The 22,462-nt window shown below is 39.9% G+C and overlaps 1 protein-coding gene across 3 annotated transcripts in view; it reads right to left on the reverse strand.

Annotated features, from left to right (window-relative positions):
• The window catches only part of HLTF (helicase like transcription factor), a 110,863-nt gene that overhangs the window by 31,927 nt on the left and 56,474 nt on the right, over window positions 1-22,462 (reverse strand). For 2 of the 3 annotated variants that reach the window (XM_075937692.1, XM_075937690.1), the window contains exons 2-14: window positions 19,737-19,947; window positions 18,148-18,314; window positions 16,244-16,377; window positions 14,617-14,714; window positions 13,325-13,399; window positions 12,875-13,066; window positions 12,689-12,784; window positions 9,612-9,660; window positions 4,467-4,551; window positions 3,080-3,156; window positions 2,942-2,986; window positions 1,542-1,631; window positions 1,223-1,320 (exon numbers count right to left, since the gene is read on the reverse strand). In XM_075937692.1, the coding sequence (XP_075793807.1) occupies window positions 1,223-1,320; window positions 1,542-1,631; window positions 2,942-2,986; window positions 3,080-3,156; window positions 4,467-4,551; window positions 9,612-9,660; window positions 12,689-12,784; window positions 12,875-13,066; window positions 13,325-13,399; window positions 14,617-14,714; window positions 16,244-16,377; window positions 18,148-18,299 (1,191 nt within the window). In that variant the 5' untranslated portion in view covers window positions 18,300-18,314; window positions 19,737-19,947. The remainder of the gene's footprint in view (window positions 1-1,222; window positions 1,321-1,541; window positions 1,632-2,941; window positions 2,987-3,079; window positions 3,157-4,466; window positions 4,552-9,611; window positions 9,661-12,688; window positions 12,785-12,874; window positions 13,067-13,324; window positions 13,400-14,616; window positions 14,715-16,243; window positions 16,378-18,147; window positions 18,315-19,736; window positions 19,948-22,462) is intronic. The other variant, XM_075937691.1, reaches the window with a different exon arrangement.

Consider the following 22,462-nt stretch of genomic DNA (forward strand, 5'->3'; position numbering starts at 1 on the left):
GTAGAGGGAACTGCAGCAGACAAATCAGTAACAGCAAAAACAGTGCCAAAAACAAAGAAAAGCTGCATGGGAACTCTCAAATAATTGTACTGCTATGGAATTGTGGGGAAGAGGAAAAAAGAGGAGAAATTTTTACGCAGATGTAAAATAAAGCTGGAATGGCATTTCTGAACAAAATTTCTCACGTTACTAACACACTTTATTAAAAAGAAAAGTAGCTCTATAAAATCTTTCAATCATTAGTGTTTAATTTTTGCAACTCTTTCAAATAGCTATTCACTCATCACTTTCATTTTTTTTCTAATGTGTTTCATCTTTGTTCTTCCCCAGCACTAGTACCATGGTGTGGAATTTGAGCTATTGGCAAAAAGGAGGAAATGAAGTCTTGAGAGAATGATTTTGATCAAAAGTAGCACTGTTCTAGGACACAAATATAATGTATGAGGAAGTAAATTTAACTGCCTGATTTAGAGTTCTCCATGCAAAGCTTCATTATTGGATTTTCTGCAAGTTTCTCCATTACTAAGTATTAGGCAGCATTTTTCTGGCAACTCTATTTCAGCAATTTCATGAATCACCAGAATCTAAAGAAGGAATTTTAACTAGAGCTAGGCAAAAAAATTTCAGAATAGTTTATTTCCCATCAAAAATTGCCATTTCAGTATATTCAGAGTTATTTGCAAATTTGTCAGATTTTCAAACAGCTAAATGAAAATAGTTTCAGATGCCAAGTTCTCAGTTCAATTTTGTAGCTATCATCTCTTTTCCATTTTAATTCTTTTAGTTGTAAAATCCGTTGGCATAAAGATTATAAAGAAACATATGATTTTTTTAAAGCTGTGTGTCCCTTTAAAATGTTTACAATGAACTCCTCTCCTGCAATAGCAAAGGAAAGTGAAATTGTGAGCCCCAGTGGAAATCATTTGTTCAATAATGACTCCCTCATATAGATTGTAAGGTGACTAATATTTGTTGCTTTTTAAAAGACATGAAATAAATCACATGCACCAGTGAAGAAAAGCCATTTAGTCTCATTGCATTAATACTTCAATTTGTTCTGTTACCAAAAATTACCTGTTTTTCAAATAACTACTTTATTTCTGAATTAAGGAGAAGCAGTAATTTTTAGTCACATGACATGTTACAGGAGCAATGTAATTTATACTACCAAAATTATGCATCACAACATATTAAAGAATGAACATGATAATGTAAAACCTACAATCCAGTTGCTCAGGACAGAGAGTGGACATATGATCAGTGTTGTTCTGGAGCCATCTTCACAATCATTTTTCTTAACAGACTGTATACTTGTAGTACCTGAGAAAATAGAAGTGACACTTTCCCAGAATTGTCATTTAACTTAATTATTTTATGTTGAAATATTATAAAAATATAAATCTAAAAAAACTGAACAGTTCCTTGTATTCCTTTTGTAGGTCCCCATCAAATAATAGAACTTCTCAGGATAAGCAACATTTGTATATCATTTCAGTATGAAAATAAACAATAATTCATAAGGCTTATGTTTATTTCATTACCTTTTTTCTTTGCTTTCTTTTTTAATGGAGTAGATGGAGCTGCAAGAGCAGATGCAAAGCCTGTATCTTCTTGAATAATGCAAGAAGCTGCTGCCAAAAGACAACATCCGAATACAAGACATTTTTAAAATGTGTGCATGGGTGGGTATATTTTTTAATACAGATGTCACACTAAGTGAAACCTGTTAACCAAATGTTTTTCTCACTGTTTTACAGGTGGCTACAGATTACAGTGTAACTAACATGAAGTGAATCTCAAACAGATAGAATCTATTAGCCATTAGGACAAACAATTTAGCCCAAAATTCCATTCCAGGAGCACACATATGTATCAAGTACTTTGGACTTGTTTACACAAACAGCTAGTTAACATTAAGCTGGGGTATAAACCAATGTTCCCTCTAAGTTTTCCACGTGCAGAATAAACGGTGTTATGTGTACTAAGGCATGCATGGATGTGCACCACGAGTAGAAGCACATGCTGCCAGCTGTGAGCTCTCTGCTAATCAGCTGAGCGGCATTTGAATCTCTTCTAAGTGGCCACCCCAGTGCTCAGCTTACAAGGAACACTGGTTTAAACCTACCCTCTGCTAGTCTGCCATTCACTAAATGCCCACATGGTCCTGCTGCTGCACCCTACAAGTTCCTTAGAATGCTTCAAAGCTTCAACTTGAAGTCTTGTTTTAAAGCAGCATAAATCAAAGCGCACTAGGGAACTTTTAATGCACTCCAGCTGTGTCCTCGCAGACACTTACTGCAAGCAAGGTAGCGCTGGGTAGATTTACATTCCAGCTTGTTACAAACTGTTTGTGGTAAACAAACTCTCATTGCAGAGTATCTAGTGTTTTATAGATTTTCTTCCATCTAAGATGTTTAGTCTGACAGATAACATATCTTCTCGTACATTTAGATTATCATCAAAGCATTTTCATTTGTAATACAGCTTTGCCTTTCAAATATACTTTTTCCATTTCAGTGCCTACGCACCACCACATCCTTGTCAGAATCTAAAGCATTTCATGTTTCCTCACTATACCTTCCACCACTGAGGAAAGGATTCTTCAAAAATTGTCACATTATTATTTATTTCTTCAGCCAGAAAAGCTGTTAAGAAACATAACCCCAGGAAAGGAGTATCATCACTAGATTAGCTCAAGAGTCAAAGAGTTCAAGGTTCTATTTTCTAGATAAATTTACTCTGACAGATGGTATTGGTCAAACCAAGGTCTATGCTCACTGCATTAACATAAGTCTGCAGGAGTTTTACTGAAATATCATTTGTAATATAGATTATTTTCTTTATAAGAAGTTGGTCTGAAGTATCTACTAGTGTACCATTTCTGCTTGTATTTCTCATACAGTAAAAACACTCATACTCCAAAGGAAAAAAAATCCCATACGTTTACTTCTCTTTCTGGTTGTTGGGACCTCTCTCACACATTTATCTGAAACAAACAAACAAAAAAATTAGAACAACTGATTTTTAAAATCTGAATGAAGTTAAATAATTGGGTTAAACAGAAGTAAGTACAGCTTACTCGTTTGTTGTGGCAGCCACTCTTCAGATTCTTCTGAGTCACTGATTAATATATAGTTGGTTTTTTCAGATTTATCTCTAAAATATTAAAATGAAAAACCCTCACAATCAGTACTAAAACTTGAAGAGCATGTTTTAGCCACAGAGATTGACATACAACAGATATGGCCAATGCACTCTGAAAAGCTTCTCAGAGAGTGAAGTGGGAGGGGACAAAACAAAACACACTCTATTCATTGTTGCACTTCAACACGCAAAAATTCTATAGACAGATTATTTTCTCAAACATAAAAAACCCACACAGAAATCGTTACATTAACCAATAAAAAGAACAAGCTGTGCCATGATGAAATGGCATGAACAAATATTAATGTTTTAAACTCATATGAAGCCAAAAGTTGTCCCTTGAATATACCTGAAACACTGACAAAAAATAATGGAATTTAGCAGGACATCAGAATTTTATGTCAAGGTTTTTAAATCAAACAAGGTTTTTAAATCAAACAGAGTTTCTGATTATTTTAATTCTGAAGTAGATAGCTGGCACTTATGCTATTGCTCAGTCTCAATTTGTGGTCTTTGATACTTCTCATCTTATAATACATGCTATAGCAGATTTCTGACAACTGTAGACTACAGCTTTGAGGGAAAAGGGACTATTGTTGCTATGGACACGGACAAATGGAGCATTATTTTTTAAAAAAATCAAGAAGGGGTATCAAAACAGCATTATTACAAGAATGGATTAGTTATCACCTTTAATAATATTATTAGAGGTCTGTATCCAGGTACCCGTGGAACTGCTGGGCTTTCCCAGAGATCAAAGCATCGAAAGGAACAGAACATGGAGCTGCCACTCCCAGAAGCCAGCACTCCCTACATTGCTGTATCACCGCCAATCCTTCTATGCAGCAGTATGTTTTACTTGTCCAGTGACATGGTACTGAGACCCTGGTGCCCATGCCACTGGAAGGGGCTCTTGCAGTACAGCAGCATAAGAACTGCTGTTGGTACATGATGCTGTCAGCTGGGAGTGTTAGCTCCACATTCTGCTCTTTTCGCTGCTGTAGCTCCTAGAAGAGCCCTGCAGTTCTGCAGATACCAATTTACATCTGCAGATATCTGTATCTGTGGGTATAAGTCTGCATCCATGCAGTGCTCTATTACATAGGGACAAGAGAGATAAAAACAATTAGAATGTAGGTAACAGTCATAATAGGCAAAGAAGAGGATGCCAAACACTTAGCACCTGGATAAGATCATCCTTACTCCAATCCAAATTATGTAAAAACCCAGGAAAAGACTATCTTCTAAGTTTCTTGCTAATCACTTATTCAAATGTCATGTATCAAACCAGCAAAGAGAAAAAGTGTGTTTCAGGATCTTACCCTTTTAGCTGGGAACTACAACATTGTGACTGAACAATTTCACTCTTCTCATTAGAAATGCTAGGCTCCACATTACAGCTGGTCCCTTCAGAAAAAAAGTGATGAAAAACAAAATACAGGTTTTTTGCCTGAAAGACAAGCTACCTAAGAGCTATTTGATGCATAAAAGTAGTACAAGATTTAGATAATAATGTTCTAAATTCCTCAACATGCAATCAGCAAAACTAGCATTTTGAGTCAAGACAGTAAATGTAAAATAAAAATATATGAAGATGTTCCTAATATATTTCTAGATATCTAAATGCCGAGACATAAAACAACCACTCTGCACCTTGATCAGCTAAATTTGAATACAAAGTTGAAAAAAAAAGTTAACAGCCTGTATGATAGCGTACACAATTGCACTCACACCTTAGTACACTAATCTTTGTACAAAGCATGCCTTTGAAAAATATCATTACAAAACTTTTGACCTGATAAAATATATTGTGCGACATTTGAACGTAAAGTTATATATGTTAAGAGTTTAACTAATTAACCGGTTAACTAATAAGCCAGGGTTATTGGTTAAACTCTGCCTTTCTCCTGCAGAGGTAGCTTTGCTGCAGCAGCGAACCTTCTCCCTGGAAACGGGACCAGCAGAGGCTGGCAGGCTCCACTCCCAGGGAGGCTTCACTGCAGGCTCTGCAGTATGAAGCTTAAATAAGCTTCATACTGCAGATCCCGCAGCAAGTGTAACCACTAAGATTTTTAGAGGTTAAACGGTTACCTTATTAAATTACTTCTAACGTTCCTACTGTGCAAAACTTACATTCCACCAAAGTGGTCAGAGGCCTAACTACTGGCCTAATGGAGATTATGTTTGCCTTAGTTTGCATTCAGAGTCATCAAAGAAAGCTCAAACAGATGGGGAAAAAACAGTAAGAAACATCCTGCCATACAGACTCTCTCTTTCCTAGATGCCAGCTGGAAAAGTTTTTAGGGGGAATCCGAAAGTTTTTCAGGGAGTGAGAATTTGAAAATTATAAAAAGGGGCAAACACCCCAAGTCCCCCTCTGTCTACCTATGGTATTCCTCAGACGACAAAGGAAAGACCGCCATTGAAATCTGGGGGGCACCGGTTTCTGAAGAGTGTGGTCAAGAACAGCGTTCCCTCTAATTTTTTATATGTATGTGCAGAATGAATTTTGTTATGTGCACCAATATGGCAGTGACATCTCACATCCATACTGGTGCACATAAAATGTATTCCACACAGATGGCATGTGACAGTAGCCAAAGGAGGGTGGACAGGGATGAGATGTTTGGGGTGCAAGCTGCCCAGGGAGAGAGGACTACCCCTAGCCCTCTCTCACTGCAGCAGCTTGGAGCCAGGTAAGAGATGCCAGGACAGGGGTCTCTCCTGTTTATGGGCAGGTCTGGAACAGCACAGCCACACAGCTAAGAGGGAATGTAGGTTAGTAACTTTACTGGACACGTGTATTGAGAATTTTGCTTTAATTTAATATAGTTTGTTAAGTTAAAACACTTACTAGTGCTAGGAATGTAAAAGGGCAACAGGTTACTCAGTGAGCATTGCCTTACCGGCATGCTTACCGGGGTAACCAGTTAACCAGCGCCCAACCTAGTCAGAGGAAACCCTGTCTGCAGCACACTATGGATGGAAGAGCTGCTCTAGTACAGTTGGGCCCACTGAACTGCAGTCAGGGAACTGCTCCAACCCGGCCAGGCCCCCTGCACAAAACATCTTAATTTGGGATTTTACATCCCTAATTAGGGCCTTTTTTTTGGGGGGGGGGGGGAGGGGGTAGCCAGTTGGTGTTTCAATTACCAAACAATTGGTGGTCAATTACTTATGCTCACTTAAAATCTCTCTTTGTAGTTAATAAACTGGTTTTATTGCTTTATCTAACCCAGTGTGTTGAAGCTGAAGTATGTAACTATTTAAGATAAAAAAAAAAACCAGCCTATTTTTCCCTTAAAGGATGAACAGACTTAATATGTTTATGCTGTGCAGTACAGGATATAAGTTTCTGGTGGGAAATCTGGGACTGGGAATGTGTTGAGTTCCTTGTGCGATATAACCAATGAGAGCCAGTGGATAACTGTCAGGCTACAGTTACACACAGACACTCCCCTAAGGCAGGGATTTTCAAAGCTGGGTTGCAAGCCTGCGCAGATAAGCTGCTGGCAGGCCGCAAGATACTTTGTTTATCCTGCAGCTCCCCTTAGATGGAAACAGTGAAAAATGTCAGCAGTTACACATTTACCCTCTGGGGGAAGGAAGGGAGTAGGGACCAGAGCACATGGGAATGCAGAGGCAATGGGGAAGGCCTGCACGTGACTACACAATGAATCCAGGCTCCTGGGTTTACCATGTAAACCAGTGTTTCCCAATTTTATTTGGCCACCGAACCCTTTTAAACTCGAAAGAATTTCATGCAACCAATAGTCATATATATATAGAGCTGAAAAAGTAGACCACAAATAAGTAAGATAATAATAAACAAATGCTAAACAAGGTCATGAGATCAACATCATCTTGTGTAGAAAAAAACCCACTGGCTTTTCTGTTATACTTAACGGATTTTGAATCCAGTAGTTGTTATTTATGGTTGGAAAATACATCATGATGCTTGTGTACAAATCACAAAGATTATCTGCAATGTTGCTGCGAATATATTCATCTAGTTCACATTTGTTTTCTTCAAGGAAATCATTCAAGGTTGGGAAACAATCCAAATTATTTTGTCCCATGAGATCCGAATTGTAGCTTTCATGACAATGACAAAATTATATCTTTCGCATTAAAAATATTTACATTCTTTCCTTGTGACACATTTACTTCATTTAGTTTTGTAAAGATGTCCACAAGGTACGCAACTTTCGATAACCACAAAAAGTTTGTTAAATGATCAGACAGTCGGATATAGAAAATATGCAGAGAGCTCATGATGCAACCCAAATAATCTAACAAGCACTTTGCCTCATGATCACCACCTGATTTCTGTATGTAGAAGCAGGGCTGTGTGCTAACTACCCATATCTTCACACATAATTTTGAACAGTCTTGATTGTAATGGTCGAGTTTTTAATATAATTATTAATCTGCACTGCTTTGTCCAACACTTTTTTAAGAGAGGGAGAAATATTCTTAACTACCATGCATGTATGAGGAGAACACAGTGACTGCTGGTGCAGTCTGGTGCTACATTTTTTATTCGTGTTACAGCACCAGCCACTGTTCCTACCATTGCTTTGGCACCATCATTACATACCTCAACACATTTTTCCCAGCTTATTTCATGTGTTTTCATAAAGTTATTGATACAATTGAATATATTCTTACCAGTCATATTGGTTTGCAAAAATTTGCATAATAGCAAGTCTTCTTCAACAGATTTATCAAAATCATAACGGACAAATACAAACAAAACTGCAAGACCTGAAGCGTCAGTGGACTCGTCTAATTGTAATGTATATGCATCATATAAATGCAGCCAAAAATAAGCTCTTTCTCAATGTCAGCAGCAAGATCATGAATACGACGTGTGACAGTATTGTTTGATAGCAACACAGCCTCAACTATGACAAGACTCCTCATCCAACATACACATTACAATATCTTTTGCGCGTGGTTTTATCAGTGATTCCCCAACTGTGTGCTTCTCCATCGAGCGATATACGATAGCTAACTTTGTAAGATGACTGTTGCATTTTCATTATCTGTTTTAGCAATTTTTGACACAAAGAGTTTGCTTTTTTCAAGTGATTCAAGCTTCCATTTAAAAAAAAACTAATGTCTTTATCTTTGTATTCCGAGTGATTTGTTTCAAAATGTCTTCGTAATTTAGCAGGTACTAAAGAACCATTAGATAATATTTTGTTGCATAGTGCACAATGGGCATCTGGAGCATCTTTATTTCCATTGCTTGTGAATCCAAATGACAAACAGTCCTTGGCATACTTACGTTTCTTATTACTTGGCTGTAATTCTTCATAATTAACTTGAACTGCCTTGGTATCTCTTCCTTGCTGGTTTCAGTAACAACAGGAGTGAATTACTTGCTTTTTTCTTTAAAGTCTCTTCTTTAAAGTTTCTCCTTTTCGCCAATTATCCATGGGGAATTTTGGTCTCAATAATTTAAATTCTATGTGTAGATACTATTAAATAGTTGTATTGTTAAAGTCACCCAAGTGATCCATGCTCCTGGACAGTGAGCACGGGGATTTCTGGTGTTATACAATACACAATTGCACCACTGACTGACTGCACGTGCAGCAATGAGTAATATTTTCTTGCGAAACCCTTTTTTTCACTTTGCAGAACCCAAGGGTTCTGCAGAACACCATTTGGGAAACACTGGTGTAAACAGTTACATTTTCACATCCCCATTGTTATCATCATATGAATATCTTTGTTGGGACTGTCCTTGCTATGTCAGGATAGAACACTTTCAAGATAAGGGTTCTTCTAACTGAAGACTTGATTAATTAGGGATATCTGAGTTTTGGGGTTACCTAAAGCTAGCTAAAGTCAACAGGATCAGAGATATGATCCTGAGACTTGCAAAATCTCCAATCCAAGGCAGGGTTATCCTGAAGCTACAGGACTCTGAGTCCTATCCAGGACTTTCTCAGTCTCAGAGCTTCTAGTATTATTGCCAAAGATATTTCCCATGGCTTCCCAGCTCTTGACTGCAGACAAGGGAACCTAGGCTTAGAACCCTGGCTCAAGTTCTATTTTTCACAGCTTTCAGATTCTGTGCTATGGAGCCCAGCCCCAAGCTTCAGTTAAAAGTCAGGCCTTCCAGACCTGCCAAGCTCTTAGCTATATAGGAGCCTGGAAACCCTGGCATAGCAGAGCTGCCCCAGGGCAAGCCCCCTCAAGCAGTCTGTCAGGCAAGTATTCAGGTTCCACTGGGCTCTGCCAGTACCGGAATCATTTTTGTGAGCAATTTCAAGTTTGATGAACTAGTATTTTCCAGTCTGATTACAAAATTTCCAACTAACTATAATTGCATATCATTAGTCTAAATAACAGTAGTGTTATTTACTACTGAGATAGCAGATCTAGAGCTAGAATATCATATTAATAATTCAAGTACTTTGTACAAATATGTCCTTTCACATGTTTATTGTTACCTTCCAAAAGTTCATGTCCTTCATTTTTCACACCAGTGACACCAAATTCCTAAGAAAAAAATTACATTTTGTAATATAGTAAATATTACTGTAATAGGATAGTTACTAATTTAATCTGTCCAGATAATTTTTTGCATACAAAAAAAAAGAAGATTGATTTGGGGGGTAATACATGTATATTAATCAAAAACTTAAGATATAAATTTAACAAATAATTTTAAAAAACCAAACAGATACATTAAAAAGGCAAAATGAGAACTTCAAATTACACAAGTATATTGGAAGGAAAATGAAACACTAAGCTTTTCAGACTATACTGAGCCCAGACAAAAAGCACTGCCAGGTAATTTTGAAGCAATCATGTACAAAATACAATAAAATAATCAGTCAATGCTATTCCACAGCACAGCTAATTAAACTTATAGGAATGGCAGTGAGTGCAGCAAAATAGACAGGTGAATAAGATGGTCCAAGAGGACCTTTCCAACCCTCAGTGACCCTCCTTAAAAAAAAAAAAAAAAAAAGCCACACCCACACACACACCCCACTATTTCGTAAGCAGGTATTCCAAAAATTAAATCTGAAGTGCCCCCCTCACCCTGCAACATTCAGACCCTTGGCTTCATATTTTTAGGGAACTATGTAAATAAGTCTTTGGAGGAAAAAACTCTCATTTGTGTTTTCATAACAAAAGGTCATTTTTAAAAATAGACCTTTGTATTTGATTTTATATGAATAAACCCAATAGAACCTGAACAAAGTACATTTTCATGATCTCTGAATTAACTCTTCCCTGGAGTACACTGTTTTAAGTTCAAACACAGACCATTTTGTTTCAGAGAGAGATGTGTGTATAAAAATATAATTCATTTATATACACATATATCTACACACAGAATCACAGAACCGGAAGGGACCTCAAAGAGGTCATCGAATCCAGTCCCCTGCCCTCACAGCAGGACCAAGCACTGTCTAGATCAGTGTTTCTCAACCTTTTTTTGCTCATGGCCCTGTTCTGAGCTTCATTCATCATATGCCTGGCAGTTTAGTTTAGGTGGCCCCCTCAGAAGCTTACTGTGGCTCCCTAATGTTCCGGTTTTTTTCCATGTGGCCCCCTAGAAGTAAGGCATGGCCCACATTGAGAACCACTGGTCTAAATCATCCCTGACAGGTGTCTGTCTAACCTGCTCTTAAATATCTCTAGTGATGGAGATTTTACAACCCCCATAGGCAATTTATTGCCGTGCTTAACCATCCTGATAGTTAGGAAGTTTCTCCTAATGTCCAACCTAAACCACTCTTGCAGCAATTTAAGCCCACTGCTTCTTATCCTATCCTCAGAGGCCAAGGAGAACAATTTTTCTCCCACCTTCTTATAATACCTTTTTAGATACTTGAAAACTGCTATCATATCCCCTCTTAGTCTTCTCTTCTCTAAACTAAACAAGCCCAATTCTTTCAGTCTTCCCTTATAGGTCATATTTTCTAGACCTTTAATCTTTTTTTTTTTTTTTGCTCTTCTCTGGACCTTCTCCAATTTCTCCACATCTTTCTTGAAATGTGGTGCCCAGAACTGGACACAATAGTCCAGCTGAGGCCTAATCAGTGCAGACTAGAGCAGAAGAATGACTTCTTGATCACAACACTCCTGTTAATGCATCCCAGAATCATGTTTTGTTTTTTGCAACAGTATCACACTGTTGACTCATGTTTAACTTGTCCCCCATTAGAACCCCTAAATCCCTTTCATCAGTACTCCTTCCTACAGTCGCTTCCCATTCTCTATGTATTAAACTGATTATACCTTCCTAAGTGGAGCACTTTGCATTTGTCCTTAAACTTCATCCTGTTTACCTCAGACCATTTCTCCAGTTTGTTCAGATTATTTTGAATTTTGACCCACAGGAAAGCACTTGCAACCCCTTCCGGCTTGGTATAATCTGCAAACTTAATAATTGTATTTCTATGCCATCATCTAAATCAATCACACACATATCTATGTATAAATAAAGTCCTGTAATTGTAACAGACTTGGTGGTGTAACGTAATACCATTCTGCTTCTTACTTTATATCACTAGATATTACAAGATTAAAAAGCTCATGTCAACTATAAAATGATACAAAGTAAGGATTTTTTCTTACTTGCTAGAACAGGGCTGGATAAAATACGGCCCGGGGGCCAGATCCGCCACCATATCAGGCCTGCGGACCACCCAGCTGGGATCCTCAGGCACACAGCTGCTGCAGTTTAAAGTGCAGTCCCTATGTTTCTCTGCTATGCAGAGAAGGGAGAAGCTTCCTGTGATCTCCCCACCCCCAGCCCAATCCTCAGCTCTTATTGGCCAGAAACAACTGAATGATAAAAATTTACCTCAGCTAATCTCTCAGCTCCTATTGGCTGGAAACAGCCAGTCAATCTGAGATGAGAGATGTCCTGGGAGCCAGAGAGCAACACAAGACTCTTCCCCCACCAGGAGTTGAGAGCCACTTGGAGGGAATAGCTTGTATTTTCAAGGAGTCTGGGGCTGCAGCAGGCAGGGAGCCCAGCCTGCCTTGGGGTGCTGCAGTAAGAGGCTTAAGTAAGTGCCTCCCAGCCAGAGCCTGCCTCTGGCATCTCTGCCCCTCCCGCACCACAACTCCCTCTTCCAGGTCACCATCCAAACCCTCTGCATCCCCCCAGGCCCCAGGTCACAACTCCCTCCCAGACTCTCTGTACCCCCTCCTACATCCCTCACCAAAGCCAGAATCCTCTCCTGCACCCAAGCACTCTTCCAAACCCTGCACCCCATTCCCCTGCCCAAGGTCACAACTCCTCCTTCCCCAAACACCCTCTGAGACCCCATACCGTCTCCTGCACCCCAGTCCCTTACCCTGTGCACTGTTCTGTACTCAGCCTCCATCCTAGACCCCACATCCCCTCCACAGGAAAGTCCGTCCCTTGACCACCTACCAAAATCTTGGAGTAGGCCCCCCTGCAAACAAAAATTATTGCCCATCCCTGTGCTAGAAGAAACCGATTCACCAGAAAAAAAAGCAAGTCATGATGTGCGCTATCTACCTTAAAAAAAAATCTCACCTTATGCAACTGATCACTTTTAATCTTTTTAACAGGAAGAGGTTTGCCATCATGAAAGTTGGTAAGAATTAATGCAATTGTTGCAAGTGTTTTACCCTAGATAAAAATACAAAGGACAGAATGTATTATGTTTCCAGAGATAAGTCAAACTGTATTCAAATTTATTAAAGCACTAAGCATAGTTACCAATCCCATATCATCAGCTAGTATTCCTCCAAGAACATTTTCTGGCCGTTCTTTTTCAGCGAAGTTTGTAAGTGTATTATAGTAAAAGTTATTTTTCTCCTCCCAAAACAGTGGCAACTCCTTACTGTTCTCATGTGAAACCATCCAAGCTAAAGCCTGCTTTTGGTGTGGAAGTAATGGTGTTCCAATAGCCTATATGTAAAAAATAAGTAACATTATATATCTTGCACATTAAATAATCCTAATCCCTTTGAAAAGACAGGGGCAGGTATGTTTGATTAATGACTATTAAAATTTTATTTAAATTAACTGGCATCTAGGGCAACTCATTCTAGCATAACACTGCTAAAATTTAAAGATGTGTATACATATTTATATGCAAAGTGTGTATGATAAGCTTTTAAATCAAGTCTTAAATTCTATGTAAGACTTTTTCAATAGAACAAATACCTCTGGTCCTTCCATTTCATGAGTTTTATCATCTTCTTTCAGATCTTCAAATAATTTGTCAAACTCACTTCTAAGCTGCAATATAAATGCACAGAAGTTGCAGTTAAACTCAATTTCTACCTTAAATACATACTTAATGACATAATGGATGCCAATCACATGGCCATGTGGATACCCAGATCTCCATATCTGTAGTTGTGGCTACTGGGGAGGTAGGTAACAAAGAAAGTGTGACAACCTGAGAATCCATAAGTGGGTGAATAGATCATTCAGCTCCTCAACATTTAAGAAAACTGAAAAATGGCTTTAAAAATCATAAAAACTGGCAAAGAGTATCTGGGGTCAGGTCCACACTATAGTTAAAAGGTCGGCTCCGGTATGCAATTCCAGCTACATAAAAAAAAATGTAGCTGGAGTCAACTAGGAATGTAAAAGGTTAACTGGTACGGTCTGGAGCAGCTCCCCACCTGCCCAGGGCAGGGAACTTCTCTAGCCCCGCGCAACCCATCGCCGACTGGAGCAGCCACTGCCCATGGCAGGGCCAAACTGGCCCGGCCCTGCCCCCTCCCACCTCAGCTTACATGCTGTGGCTCCCCAGGAGTAGAGTTGGCCAAGACTATTGGCCCACTCCCAGGAAGCCAGCTGCAGAGCCCACAGCAAAGCCTCCCTGGGAGCCAGCCCCAATTTCAGGGAAGCAACTTCGTTGTGCCAATGAAGCCTCTTCCCCAGGTGCAGGGCAGGCAGGATCTGCCAGTTCTGCTCCATGGAGGCTTCGCTGCAGGTTCTGCAGCATAAAGCCCAGCACAACTTCTAAGATTTTTAATGGTTACAGAGTTATCTTTTTAAATGATTTTTTAGATCCTTAGAGTCAACATACCTTAAGCCAAGCCATTCTCACAGCAGGAGGTAGATGGAAGAAATGCTCCCATCAATTTCCCTTACTCCTTGTGAGGAGTAGGCATCCCAGTGTCAATAGGGACAGCCTTAGCATTCAATTTAGTAGGTCTTTACTACACTCACTAAAATGAACTCCAGAAGATCGACCACTTCAGGAAGTGAAGGCGTGGTCTGCAGCAGATAGAATTGAACCTATCATAATGGTTAAAAAATTAAAAAAAAAAAAAAAACAACCCAGATTTCAAGTTGACTGAACTCTTTAAAATACATTTGTTTCAAAGGGGGGAAAAATCCTTCAATGCCAATGAAAAAGGTTTAATTCTCACTTTTATGAGCAGTAAGGTCACTTTTTTAAAGTATGTAATATGAAAATAACAACCAAACCATCACCATACCTGTTCTGTTGTCATCTGAACAGCAGCATGTCCTAAAGCAATATAGCTTGGTCCAGCTCTTCTAGAAACCCAACTTGATCCAAAATCAAATTCTGAACCTGCGTTCCATTTAGAAAAAACATGAAACAAGCAGTTAGGGTATGTCTACACTACCCCGCTAGTTCGAACTAGCGGGGTAATGTATGCATACCGCACTTGCTAATGAAGCCCGGGATTTGAATTTCCCGGGCTTCATTAGCATAAGCGGGGAGCCGCCATTTTTAAATCCCCGCTGCTTCGAACCCCGTGTAGCGCGGCTACACGGGGCTCGAACTAGGTAGTTCGGACTAGGGTCCTATTCCGAACTACCGTTACTCCTCGTGAAACGAGGTGTACCGGTAGTTCGGAATAGGCACCCTAGTCCGAACTACCTAGTTCGAGCCCCGTGTAGCCGCGCTACACGGGGTTCGAAGCAGCGGGGATTTAAAAATGGCGGCTCCCCGCTTATGCTAATGAAGCCCGGGAAATTCAAATCCCGGGCTTCATTAGCAAGTGCGGTATGCATACATTACCCTCCTAGTTCGAACTAGGAGGGTAGTGTAGACATACCCTTAGAGACTTGGCTTGCTCAAATGACTGATAAGAGGATATGGTGCCTTTTTCTCCCCATTTGTTTTTTTATTCAACTATGTGCTGTAGAAACCAAAAATGTTCATCAAGTAATGTCTATTTTGACACCTGTAAAAGGACTATGACCATGTATTGCTCATCAGTTAGGCATTTTTTATTCTTATGTTTTGCAATGGTTTAGTACTATAGCATAATTATAACAAAAAAAGGAAAGTGATGCATAAGTTCTTGCAAGCATAAAATATCAAAGCGTGACTGTTGATTTCAAGAACCATGGTACAAGGAGTTCCTGACATATTTACACTTGTGTTATAAGGTTTTCTGATTTTTCACTGTGTAAAAAGATGAAACTGTGTTCCAGTCACATTTAAGATCAGGACTGTAATTCAGTTTTTCATCTTTGTTTTAAATATATTAAAGCACTTAAGTATATAGTTACAATTTTATAAACACACAACTCAACTACAGTCAACATTGTATGCTCACCCACCTTGAAATTATATACCAACTTTATGATCTATCTCATTCAATGAAAATGGAAAATAAATGGACCTAATATTATACCAGAAACCAACAGGTTCTCTTTTACACACCTGCAAAGGAAACAATATTTTGGCTCAACACTATGAAAAGAATTAACATGAACACTTGAACTCCTTTCTTTCACAAGGAGGTTAGTGGTACTAACACAGTCTCCATGTCACAGCCAAGCTTAAATAAAAGGATTTAAAAAAAAGAGTCAAGATTCCAGAGGATACAAAGTATGCTTTACCACAATCTTCAATCACTTTTCATGTCTACAAAGTCAAGGAAAAACCCACACTATTAGACACAACAGCACATACACTATGAACCTAGATCTGGCCAGTTTGGGGCTGATTGTGTTCCCAATGAATCCAGAGAAATATTACCACTGACTTCACTGGAAGATCAAGCCTTTAAAGTTTTTTCTAAACAACTGGGGCTTTGCAAAACTCATCTTTAAAATTTTTAAAAACAGAACAAATATATACTTTACTTTTTAAAGGAGGAGCCAATTTAAATCCATGCATTTTCAGTCTATCTAGAACAGCTTGCTTATTTTCTTCTTTTCCCCAAAAACTCATTTGCACAGGCATAGTAAAGGCATTGTTTGCTCCATAAGGGACAACCCTAAAGAAAGAAAGAAAACAAAAAAGACCATACCTCTCACTTAAAAAGTAAAATATTTTATAGCAGACTAATGGAGAACACACATAATTAATGCTCACACAAAATAAAGAATTTGTCTATACTTATTAGAACACTGAAACAGTAAGTCACAAGTGCCAGCAAGGAATCAGACGTCTAAGAAAACTATCAGACATTCATCTATATTCATGGTGCCCAACACACTAGCCCAGTGGTCCCCAACGCGGTGCCCGCCGGGGCATTTATGTGCGCCCGCCGAGTGACCAGGGCCAGCCCATGCCATTCTTGTGCCCCTGCCCCTAGGCGCATGCGCGGCCCCCACCCCTAGGCGCATGCGCGGTGCATGTGCGGCCCCACCCCCGGGCATTCGGCAGCCCCAAAAGGTTGGGGACCACTGCACTAGCCATTAGCCACACGTCGCTAGTTGGCTTAAACAACTGGCTTTTTGGCCAGTTGAGGGTGGCTACTGCTTCAGAATTGGTTGGACTAGAGATGTAAACAAGTAGTTGAGTTGACTACTCAATTCCCCCCTCGACCCTCACAAGTGCCTCTGTATCAGCGGGGACAAGCAGGAGTCATTGCTGAGGGGAGCCGGCTTAAAAGCTAATTCCCCCCAGTACTGACTTTGCGGTGCCACCTCCCTCCCCACCGGAGGGGGAGGGGGAGTAGCCTCTACCGGCTGCAGGCCCTGGCTCACATCCCGCAGAGCAGCACCTGTCCGTGGGGGGTCTCAGGGCAGGCAGTTGCTTCAGCTGGGCTGGAACAACCCTTGTCTGTGGCAGAGGGGGCTGCTCCAGCCCAGCCAGGCTGAAGCAGTGCCAATGAGCACTCCCCTGTTTAATCAGTTAAACTTAACATTTAAACAGGATTTTACATATCTAACATATATACAAACATACACACACACTAGCATATCAAAAGTAGGGAGTTACTTATCAAGTGTAGGACCAGCTGTTAATGAGGCCAATTCACTCAGGTGGATGTGGCACCTGCCCAGCAGTTGATGGGGAGGTGTGAAATTGCCTTTGTAGTGAGATAACCATTCTAAGTCCTTATTCAGTACTAATTTGATTGTGTTAAAACTGCAAATGAATTGCAGCTCTACAACATACAAAAAAAACCAGTGAGAGAACACTTTAACTTCCAAGACACACAGTTACTGACTTGTGAGTTGCCATTCTCAGCCAAAAAAGCTTCTAAAACAAACTGCAGTGGAAAACTGCAGCCCAGAATTCATATACAAATTTGGCACCTTCAAAAGAGGTTTAAATAGAAACATGGAATGCTCTCTCATTACAATAGGTAATTTCCCTTTCAAGTACTCTCCCCTTCTCATCATTTGTTGGAGGTAAGCCACATACACTCTGATTTGATTTGCACTGATATCACATTTTTATTAATTCATTTCTCACTGATGCCTCATTTGTCATTTACAGAGGAAAATGAACTGTAATCTGGGTGGTTCAGTAAAGGAGCCTACAACCTGCAGTGATAACATTATAATCATGTTATGGCAGCCATAAGTGGCCATGTCTACACTGGTGCTTTATAGTCCTATAACTTGTTGCGATTGGGAGGTGGGGGTGTTTTTCCAGTAAAATGCCAGTGTATTAGCTACTCCCTTCATTTAGGTGGTTTACATAGACCTCTCTCTCAGTGCTGATGACATGGGCATATTTTAAAACAGTAGCACTTTAATGTTTTAAGTGTAGACTTAGCCAGTGTTACTGCTAGTAATCTCATCCCACTTACCCTTCAACTATTGCTAGTTTATTGTCCATGATGTATGCCAAGGGTGCTGCAAGTTCTTTTTTGATGTGGCCTACCTGGTTTCCATTCACATTATTTACTTTTACTGCATTTTTATCATAGAGGTTATTGGGCTCTCTCTGAAGTGCAACCATTTCATTATTGTTAACCTGCAAAAAAAAAAAAAAAATTATTTACAGAAACACCTAAGGGTATAAGCATTTCTGAAGCTAAATTTAAATATCTTAGAATAGTACACTGTGTTTACCTCTCTTACGGTATGTCTACACTACCACCCTAGTTCGAACTAGGGTGGTTAATGTAGTCATATGAACTTGCAAATGAAGCCCGGGATTTGAATTTCCTGGGCTTCATTTGCATGTTGCCGGGCGCCGCCATTTTTAAATGTCCACTAGTGCGGACTCCGTGCCCGTGGCTACACGCGGCACGAACTAGATAGTTCAGAATAGGAAGCCTAGTCCAAACTATCTAGTTCGTGCCGCGTGTAGCCGCGGGCACGGAGTCCGCACTAGCAGACATTTTAAAATGGTGGCGCCCGGCAACATGCAAATGAAGCCCGGGAAATTCAAATCCCGGGCTTCATTTGCAAGTTCGTATGACTACATTAACTACCCTAGTTTGAACTAGGGTGGTAGTGTAGACATACCCATACTTCTTTATTCAAAATACTAAAGATTTTAGACGTTGGATTTGGAAGTCCACCCCTCACCAGCAAGTACAAGCCCTTTAAACAGAAGCAACTGAAAAGAGGTCACAGCTCTGCACCACTGGCCTGCTGCCTAGGAGCTGCTCAGAGGTACCAGCCCTTTCAACTGTTTCTATTCAAAGGGCTTGTGCCTGCAGGGCAGCTGCCAGACTATAGGATAGCAGTGGAGGCCAGTAGCTGCAAGCCCTGTTACATGAAATCTAAGCCTCCATCCCAGACAACTCTGGGAGGAGCCTAGCTCCCAGGACCCTCCCCTCTGCTCCAGGTCCCTTACATTGGCCAGGAGTCAGGAGGCAGGGATCCCAAGTCAAGCAAAGCTCCTGGTAGAGTAGCTCTCAACCCCGTCTCTTCTGCCCGAGGCCCACAGCCACTTCCAAAATTTGTGACGTGGCCCCCCTTCAAAAATTATTGCCCACTCCTGACCAACACTGTCAAAACCACACCCACAGTAAGGCCAGGAAAGAGCTAGCCACAAGCATGTTTGCACAGTTCTACATGAGTGTACAATTGGAAAGGCAAGGTGAGGAAGACACTTTGAGAAGGGAAAACACCTTCCCTTCCACTACTGTCAACTTCCTGGGGGCTTCCCTCATCTCTCTACCAGCCAACTTAAGATATCTTTTAGATCTGTTATTTACTCTGAACAGATCTTGAAAGTTAAGTTGGGATTTTAGACTAGTGAATTCTCTTGGAACTCTGTAGAATCTTAAAAACACTGACACTAACGAATTAATGAGAAAACCCTAGAACTGGTCAGAAAACTCTGGAAAGCTGTGGAATTTTAACAACAAAAAGGGAAAATGTTCCATTTTGCCCCCATTTTCCAACTACCTCTACTTAGTCAAATTATTCATACTGCACTTACAATCCCTGTGTAATAACGTAATCCAACCACATTTCCTCTCAAGGTTCCAAATAAAACAGCTGAATCTGTATCTTCATCTGTCCCAGGAATGTCATCTGTACATAGAAAGTCTTCTAATCCAAACTGAGAATAAAAATCACGAGAAGTATAATAGGAATTGTTTCTCTCTCTTCCATGATGGGCAGATTGTAGGTATTTCCAGGCAGAATCTCTGCAGAAAGACAAAGTAGAAGTTATTTGATGATATTTTTTAAAAAGTAGTCAGAATGTTTCAGTTACTGTCGATCCCTTTTTGTGTCTATTTAATTTTTCCTTTCATAGTGTGGATAGAGAGTCTCACGTCTTTATGTGACCATTCCACTTTGCCTGGCAACTTTCACATAAGTGAAAGTGCAAAGAAAAAAAAACTGTTTCCATGACATTATAATTAATCTCACACAAATAGCACTCTGTCAAATTCTTTTTGCTGTTTAACTTACTAGAATATAATCTTTAACCACTCAGAGTAATAGTCCACCCTATTGAGGAGGCTGTTTGGCTGCTTTTAGGGGAATATCGAGCAACAAGAACAGAAGACTCAAAGGATAGAAGTGGGTTTTATTGCTACTAGTTCAGAATTTTTCTGCTGCGTGGGGGATCAAATGAGCAAGGAACAGGAGAGAGTTGATCAGGGATCTTCATGCTCATAGATTTATAATTTTCTGCTAAAAAGACTTTGTGGTGGCGAAAATGCTTTTACTTCTTTCTCCAGAGAGAACCAGAAAAAGGGCAACACCATGTTTTTTAATAGAGTACACAACACAACAATAAATGCTCAGTGCTCTAAAACAGTGGTGCTCTACCTATTTTAAATTGCAACCCCTCAAGACTGGGAACATTTTTCTGTTGAGAAGGAAAAAAAAAAAAAAAAAAAGCTGCGACCGTGCCCACGGGTTGCGCACCGCTGCTCTAAAAGTCTGTTAATGGTTGCATAGCACATTATAACTTTGCACTGCAAGACTCTCCTGCATAGTTGTATTATTTACTTAAACTACTGTCAGTATGTGAAACTAGGTTCCAAATGCTGAATATTTGGAGTTTTGTCTGAATCAACTTTGGTTTCTTTGGAAAACAGCGTCACTCTAAAATTAGAGTAATTCATGGCTGAGCAAAAACACAGAACCAGACCCAAAAATTTAGCCAGGGTTTACCACAAAGACATCTAAGCTTTGCCCACCAAAGGGCTTTACTAGCATCTCTTCCTGGGAGAATTCTACGCCAAAAAATTTAAAAATTCTACACACCATATTTTTTAAATACTTCATATTTTATTTTTTAGAATAATGCATAGGAACATAAGAATAGCCATACTGAGTCAGACCAAAGGTCCATTCAGCCCAGTATCCTGTCTGCCAATGGAGGCCAATGCCAGGTGCCCCAGAGAGAGTGAACGGAACAGGTAATCGATCTCTCTCCTGCCATCCATCTTCACCCTCTTGCAAACAGAGGCTAGGGACACCATTCCTTACCCATCCTGGCTAATAGCCAAGGCTTGAGAAACAGCGGCGAAAGCCGCTCACCAACACCGCACATGCACAAGAGCTGCATTGTGCATACACGTGCCACCGGTAAACAGGGCTGAAATCTACTTGCCATAGGCAAGTAGATTCTGTAGTTTGTCAAGCCCTGCTAATAGCCATAGACTTAACTTCCATGAATTTATCTAGTTCTTTCTTGAACCCAGTTAAAGTCCTCTTTTAAACCCTGTTATAGTCCTAGCCTTCACAATGTCCTCAGACAAGGAGTTCCACAGGTTGACTGTGCGCTGTGTAAAGAAGAACTTCCTTTTTTTTGTTTTAAACCTGCTGCCCATTAATTTCATTTTGTGGCCCCTAGTTCTTATATTAAGGGAACAAGTAAATAACTTTTTCTTATTCACTTTCTCCATACCACTCATGATTTTATATACCTCTATCATATCCCCCCCTTAGTCTCCTCTTTTCCAAGCTGAAGAGTCTTAGTCTCTTTAATCTCTCCTCATATGGGACCCGTTCCAAACCCCTAATCATTTTAGTTGCCCTTCTCTGAACCTTTTCTAATTCCAGTATATCTTTTTGGAGATGAGGAGACCACACCTGTACTTAGTATTCAAGATGTGGGCGTACCATGGATTTATAGAAGGGCAATAAGATATTCTTCATCTTATTCTTTATCCCTATTTTAATGATTCCTAACATCCTGTTTGCTTTTTTGACTGCCGCTGCACACTGCATGGATGTCTTCAGAGAACTATCCACAATGACGCCAAGATCTCTTTCAGTATAATCATGCTTGTTTCAATTATTTTGGTTAATTATATTTAAAACTACAGTACAATGGATGAAAAACAGAACACCGAAGGAACTCCTCAAATCCCCTTTAATAGTAACGTAGCTAGTACTGACACTTTATTGATCAACAAATATATACAGCCATTTGCTCAGTGTTACACCATAGGCAACTGAAGAGCAAGTGAGGGCTGGGCACTCTTACTTACAATTTGAATTGACTACTGGCCATTTCCAGAAAGGTCAGTAGCAAACAGTTCATAGACCACACTCTAATAGGAAATTTTCAGTCCACAAATTTAGACCAGCTCTAATCACTGAAGTACGAGAAGCTTTTATAAGGCCATACTGACACCACTCTGGCAATGTAAAGGAGCCTTAACATTTTTTACACCTTGTATATACTTCTGGGGAAATTCA

This window comes from Pelodiscus sinensis, chromosome 10 (genome assembly GCF_049634645.1).
Source record: "Pelodiscus sinensis isolate JC-2024 chromosome 10, ASM4963464v1, whole genome shotgun sequence".
NCBI lineage: Eukaryota > Metazoa > Chordata > Testudines > Trionychidae > Pelodiscus > Pelodiscus sinensis.